The sequence below is a fragment of the Marmota monax genome, unplaced genomic scaffold (assembly GCF_021218885.2).
Source record: "Marmota monax isolate L192 unplaced genomic scaffold, Marmota_monax_Labrador192_F-V1.1 WCK01_AAM20220418_F8-fsc00087, whole genome shotgun sequence".
Lineage (NCBI taxonomy): Eukaryota > Metazoa > Chordata > Mammalia > Rodentia > Sciuridae > Marmota > Marmota monax.
The window spans coordinates 826,549-833,638 of NW_026693476.1; the positions used below are offsets into that span (position 1 = coordinate 826,549).

The 7,090-nt window shown below is 38.3% G+C and overlaps 1 protein-coding gene across 4 annotated transcripts in view; it reads left to right on the forward strand.

The window, feature by feature from the left end:
- Positions 1-5,104, forward strand: part of Wars2 (tryptophanyl tRNA synthetase 2, mitochondrial) — a 70,801-nt gene extending 65,697 nt beyond the window's left edge. For all 4 annotated transcript variants that reach the window (XM_046458309.2, XM_046458310.2, XM_046458308.2 and 1 more), the window contains 2 exons: positions 1,361-1,479; positions 3,038-5,104. In XM_046458309.2, coding sequence (XP_046314265.1) covers positions 1,361-1,479; positions 3,038-3,486 — 568 coding nt within the window. In that variant the 3' untranslated portion in view covers positions 3,487-5,104. The remainder of the gene's footprint in view (positions 1-1,360; positions 1,480-3,037) is intronic.
- Positions 5,105-7,090: the final 1,986 nt, after the last annotated feature.

A 7,090-nucleotide genomic window follows, 5' to 3' on the forward strand; every position in this document is an offset into this window, starting at 1 on the left:
TTAATTCTTCTTGATGAACCTCATCATGATCTGACCCTACAAATTTTATATGTGTAATTCAAATCATTATAAATAGATTCTCCACATTCTGATATTTTTGGTTTCACATCTTTGTTTTTTAATAAAATATTATAGATAAAATTCAGGCCTCCTTTGTTCCTTTCCTCAGACCCATCTCCTTCTCTCTTTCTCCAGAAGCAGCTATGGTCATGAATTTGAGAAGACCCCTCCAGTGTGTTTTCGTACTTATCACTCCAGATCTATGCCTCTATAAGCAATGTGTAGTATTTTCCTATGTACTTTTACGATTTACGTAAATGCCAATGTGTACCCTAGGTGTTTTCTGAAATTTGCTTCCTTCATTCAGCATTGTTTTTGAGATTTGTTATGGTTTGGATATGAGTTATCTCCCCAAAGCTGCTGTGTTGATGTAAGAATGCTCAGAGGTGGGAAGATTAGATAATAAGAGCTGTAACTTAATCCAACCATGCTAGTATGAAAGGACTATCTTGGTGGTAACTGTAGGCAGGTTGGTGGTGGCTGGAGGCCAAAGGTCCCTGGGGGCGTGCCCTGGAAGGGTTCATCTACTCTGTGGTTCCTTACCCTTTCTCTGCCTCCTGCCACCATGAATGGAGCAGCTCCTCCACCTTGCCCTTCCACCAGGATGTTGTGAAACCTCTGAAACCGTGAGCCATAAGACACTTTTTCTCCTCTAAGTTGTTCAAGTCAGGTATTTTCAGCAACAAGAAGCTGAAAAACGCAAGATCTATCTATTATTGTACCTGGAGATGTTGTTTATTTATGTTCCTTCCAGCATCTTAATTCTCCTATGATTGCAATTTACTTGAAAATGACAGTGTGTTCCAAAAAGATCTTGAATCACTCCCTGTGTGACAGGGAGGGAAAACACTTGCCTGAGAGAGAGCTTTCTGCCATATCTGATTTGAAGATGTGGAGGTGTGTCTTTCAAGTGCAAGCCACTGCTCTGAGTAAAAAGCATCTGGTCAGGCTCGGGTTATATGTGCTGACTGAGTGAGGGAATGAGGAGTGGTTTTAGAATACAATTATGTGTAACGCATATGCTATTGAAGATCCCATGCCTCCCTCCCAGCAAGATCCTGTCACACTGGTGTTGATGGCTGTATTCTTCTGCTATGGAAGAAACTGAACCAGAATAGACAAACATCTCTCCAGCATTTGTCTGATACATGGATAAAGACTTGGGTCTCAACGTTCCCTCTGTAGTCTGTGAACATTTGTTGAACACTAACAATGAAATAGACACAGGAAATGCAGCTGCTTGCAATATCATTTCCATCTAAGAAGAAGCCTTGCTGAGTTTTTCTGTCTTTTATTAAAGGTCCACACACGTTCCTGTCGGGGAGGACCAAATCCAGCACATGGAACTAGTTCAGGATCTAGCACAAGGTTTCAACAAGAAGTATGGGGAGTTCTTTCCAGTGCCCAAATCCATCCTCAGTAAGTAACAAACACATGATTGTTAAATCCGGGCATATTCTGAAGTGAAAACTGGATAATAGATGGAGGCTGGGAACTGTCTTAGGACAAAACTTGGCTTTCTCATAGACAAACTTCAGGATTTGGAACTCGAATCTTCATTGTTTCTGTCATGTAGGACTAGCACGTCACCCTAGATTATTGAAAAAGATAACTAAAATGTTTGAGAAGTATGGAAGAAACTACAAACTAAAAATGATTTTAATTTGTAAAGTACTATATAATTTACCTAATAGATATATTTAAAATAACAAACTTTATTGGGTAGAGCAGATATCTTCACCTCTTTTATGGGTAAAGAAACAAAGGTTTGGCAAGGCTCACTTTGTGTCCAAGTCACATGTCTAGTTGTGGCAGAGTTGGGTCCTATGCTGAGCATTTGTAAGCCCAAAGCCTACTTACCTTGCCTTCCTGAGTACTCACAGCAAAATGAAAGTATCCCAATCTACATCAAATAAGAGGGAATCTGTAATCCTCATGTTCTGTCTTCTTAAGTGAACCTCGGAGATGGAATGTACAATCCACCTGCTGGGTCTCAGAGATCAGCCTCAGCCTCCATTGCTATGCTAGTCTGGAACCTTCTTGATGCTGTAAGTCTACCAGCATTCTGATAGACTTGTAAATTTTGTGGCAGGGGCAGAGATCATGGAACCTAAGCACTGTTCATCTTTATTAAGCTGACAACATTGTAAAGGAGTATAATATGATCCTAGATTCAACTCAAAGACAGAAGTCAGGTATAAATTTCCAGGTAATTTCAAAAATTCACACAAATAAATTCAAGAAATCCCAGGCATTGAAGTCAGACTTCTTTTAACAATCAGATTTTAATGTATAATGGTGTATTAAGAATTGTAATGCAAATAAATAAATAAATAAAATTTTAATATATGACATTATTATTTTACCTTTCAATTTTATATGCTTCTGTAATAGCCATAAAATAGGCAACTATTAATAACACTGGTTTATGAAGCACAGCTTAACATCTTGATTCTATCAGAGCAATAAACAAGCCATTTCTCGTGTGTGTGTGTGTGTGTGTATGTGTGTAATCCTGGGTAAAGAAATAGAAGGATTACTGCAGATTGTTAAAACTGGTTGGGGGGTAGAAATGGCAATGGTTGCAGGGGGTAAATAAATGATTACTAATAGGGAAGCGCAGAGAGGAGAAGAAACAATACTTTTTTAAAAGTTGTACACAGCAAAAGCAGTATGATTGGCATAATTTCATCTGGGTAAGAGTATACATTTTAGGTGGACAAATGCATTAAAAGATGCCTGAAAGTATGGAGAAAATGTTAACAGTGTTACATAATTCAGATAATCTTTACTTTCATACTTACATAAATTGCTTGACTTTTTCACAATGAATATTTGCTATTTTTATAACCAGACAGGTAAAAAAGTCATTGGTATTCTTGATATCTTCCAGATTCCAGCAGTGAGTCTTGATGATTTATTTGTGTTTTTGTTTTTGTTTTTGTTTTTTGGCATGTGTGTTGGTGTTTTGACCTAGCATCCATGAAGAAGGTAAAATCCCTCCGTGACCCTTCTTCCAAAATGTCAAAATCTGACCCTGACAAACTGGCCACCATCCGAATAACAGACAGCCCAGAGGAGATAGTGCAGAAATTCCGCAAGGCTGTGACGGACTTCACCTCAGAGGTCACCTACGACCCTGCCAGCCGAGAGGGCGTCTCCAACATGGTCTCGATTCACGCTGCGGTGACAGGGCTCACCACGGAGGAGGTGGTCCGCCGCAGCACAGGCATGGATACTGCCCGCTACAAACTGGTGGTGGCAGATGCTGTGATTGAGAAATTTGCTCCAATTAAAAATGAAATTGAAAAACTGAAGATGGACAAGGAATATTTAGAGAAGGTTTTACAAGCTGGGTCAGCAAAAGCCAAAGAATTAGCCTATCCTGTCCTCCAGGAGGTGAAGAAATTGGTGGGAATTCTATAGGAAGTTTGAACCAATCACAAAAGGTTTTTGTATCTTATAGTCTGTGCACTTCAACAAAGGCAGCTTTCTTTCAAACAAAAATAATTAATTAATATAAATTATAGTTTGGGACATTTAATTTGATATGGCTGATTATTGTCTTCATTTGATGACAATGCTTTGTAGCCCTCAAATACAGCAATGTTCCAAATCCCATCAACAAAATGTTGTGATCAGAAAAACAAAAACAGCAAATTGTAAAAGGAGGTATAGCAGTCCGAATCCCCAGCTATTTGAAGCACACTCCTTGGACTGAAATATCTGAACAAATGTGACTGAGGTGAGCAATAACTTGGGAAATGAGATGATTTGTGCTCTTGATATTTACTGTAAGAAGTATTCATCCCAGCCCTTTTAAAAAGCAGCACACGAATTGCCTTAGATTTATAATCCTTCAGATGCCATTTGATACAGTTTGTATACGGGTCTCATAAAAGTAGGTTGATTATTATTGTTCATCTTTTTAATTTTTTTTCTTTTTCACTACAGTACTGGGCATCGAACCCCAGGCCTCCCACGTGCCTCTGAGCTACACTCCCAGCTCCTGAATTAAGTTATTAATAAGTCCCCTCTTTTTTTTTTGCATTCCTTGGAATTAGACTCATCAACCCCCTATGAAATATATAGGAAAGGAATTGCCATTTTACACATGAGGAAAATGAGGCCCAGAGAATACAATAAACTCATACAGTATTACTCAGAAAGAAGCAAATCCAAGAGTAAAACCTTTTATAAATTTTAAAATAAAAGAGTAAAACCTTTACTCTTTCTAAGATTAGTTTTTTTTTTCATCTGTACTATGATGACTATTTATACCTATATACCTAGAATGTTGGGCAAATAATTTTTTTTAAATTTTACTTATAGGGGCTGGGGTGGTGGCTCAGTGGTAGAGTGCTCGCCTAGCATGCATGAGGCACTGGGTTCGATCCTCAGCACCATATAAAAACAAACTAATGTATACACCTAAAACTAAAAAGATACATAAATAAATAAATATTTTTTAAAAATTTTACTTATAGTAGAGCTGTCCTTTCAGCAGAACAGATATAAATCCACAAAATGGTATCCTAGAGCCTAAATTAAAAGAAGCTTATGGGCTGGAGTTGTAGCTCAGTAGCAGAGCACTTGCCTAGCATGTGGGAGGCCTGAGTTTGATTCTCAGCACCACATAAAAATAAGTAAGTAAAGGCTAGGGATATAGTTCAGCTCGTAGAGTGCTTGCCTCGCATGCACAAGACCCTGGCATCATACACGCACACAAAAAAATGCATATAAAAAAGTATGCATTCAAAATAAATAAATAAAATAAAGGTATTGTGTTCAACCACAACTAGAAAATAAATATTAAAAAACAACAACAAAAAACACTTTTGAGGATTCTTAGAGCTAGCCTGGCTCATGGGAAAAGAAAACCTGTTACCTTTGGATCTTGGAATGGAATGGAATATCTACAGTCCTAGATCATCTTTGGGTATATATATCTTCCAAGTCATACTTATTCTCTTTTTCCCCCTTTCAAAGGAAACTGTTATAAATACTGGAAAATGTCAAAATAAAGATGAGTCTATCAAACTAATTGTTTATCTTGTCTGTGTGGTTTCTGCCTTCTTACAATATTTTTCTCCAAAGAAATGAAGGCCCTATGGAAAATAATCTTAGGGAAGGAAAACTAGACAACATGTGATAACTTCCAAGGAGCAACGTCTGCAGAGGTGTGATTGAACTTATGTGTATCCCGTTGTTATTCTTTGAAAATAACCCTAGGTAAGTTGAGAATTAGCCCACAATGATTAAAAACCTTGGTTAATGTGTTAGGGTTCTGCAGAGAAACATAATCAGTAAGATATATGTACATGAGGGGATTAACTGCAGGAATTGGCTCACATGATTATGGAGGCTGAGAAGTCCCATAATATGATGTCTATAAGCTGGGGACTTAGGAAAACTAGTGGTGTCATTCAGTCCAGATCCACAGGCCAGAGAATCAGGGGAGGTGATGGTGTAACTTCCAGTCTGAGGTCCAACACCTGAGGATCTCATGTAAATCCCAGAGTCTGAAGTCTCAAGAACCAGGAACTCTTATGTCCCAGGACAGGAGAAGGTAGATATCTCTGCTTAAGAAAAGAGCAAATTGACTCTTCCTCCATCTTTCTGTTCTATTTGGATGGTCCCTCTATGGATTAGATGTTGTCGACCTACATTGGTGAGGGCAGATCTTTACTTAGTCTACTGATTTGAATCCCAGTCTTTTCTGCATAGTCTTTTTAATAGAGATGAAGAATCACAGGGAAATATATTATCACGATTCATTACAAAAGGGGATTTTCATTATTATTTTCTATGTTTTATAGACAACCGAAATGGTGCAAAATATTTCAGATGGTAGTATAATGGTCAGTAGCTTATGCGCTATAGCTCCACCTACTGACAAACCTTACCACAAACCCACTGGCTCTAACTAGGTACACAGAACATTGTGGGTATTATCTTGCTCTTTGTAGGTTCTTCATAAACATCAAAATAATGAAGATGGGTTGGAAATTTCTAATAAAATGTGATATTTCTTGCTCCCAGAAACTCTCCTGACACACATCATAAAGATGGTTATCATAAAACATCTAACACTGTTGGGTTCTGGTGATGGATTAGACACAGTATTAAATGTCATATAACAGAGTATATTAGTCAGTTTTCCACCACTATAACAAATACCTTTGATAGTAAACTTATACAGAGAAAAGCCTTATTTTGGCTTACAGTTTTAGAGGTTTAGTCCATAGTTAGTTGGCTCCATTGCTTTTGTTCCTGTCTCAGGATAACACATCATATTGGGGAATACATGGTGGAGTAAAGTTGTTCATGGTAAGCTAAAGAGAAAAAAAAAAAAAAAAAACAGTAGCTGAGACCCACTGTTCTTTCCAAGATGCAGCCTTGATGACCAGAAGACCTTACAGTAGCCTCACTTCTTAAAGTTTCCTCCACCTCCAAGTAGCACCATGTTGGAGACCATGCCTTTAGAGGACACTTAGGATCCAAACTATAACACAGTGTTTTTCTAAGAGAGGTCCCAGGCCAGCGACATGAGAATCATCTGAGATCTCATCAGGAATGTAAATGCTCTGGCTCCACTACAGACCTACCTGGGGTATGAACTCAGAAATTTTTTACATTAACAGCCTTCCAGGTGGTCCTGATACCTGCTAAACTTTGAGAACCACCACTTCATATGAATTCTCTCATTTAATCCTCATAGCTAATAATAATTACCAACCATCCAATCATCCATGACTAAGGTTGAAACTGAAGAGCAGGAGGTCAAGAAACTTGCCCAACATAGTTCAGCTTCTAAGAAGTAAAATCAGGCTCAAACTCAGCTTCTAAGGGGTGGACTCAGGATCTGGAGTTCATTAGGTCACAGTGGTCTCCACACAATGTCTTCTGTATGTATGGAAGTAATGCACATGGTGATGGCCTTATTTCTGGCAAAGTCCGGAGGAATTGCAGGACATCACATAGCAAAAGGCAGGGGATGGGAGGGTCTCTTCTGGATCTCTTTTTATAA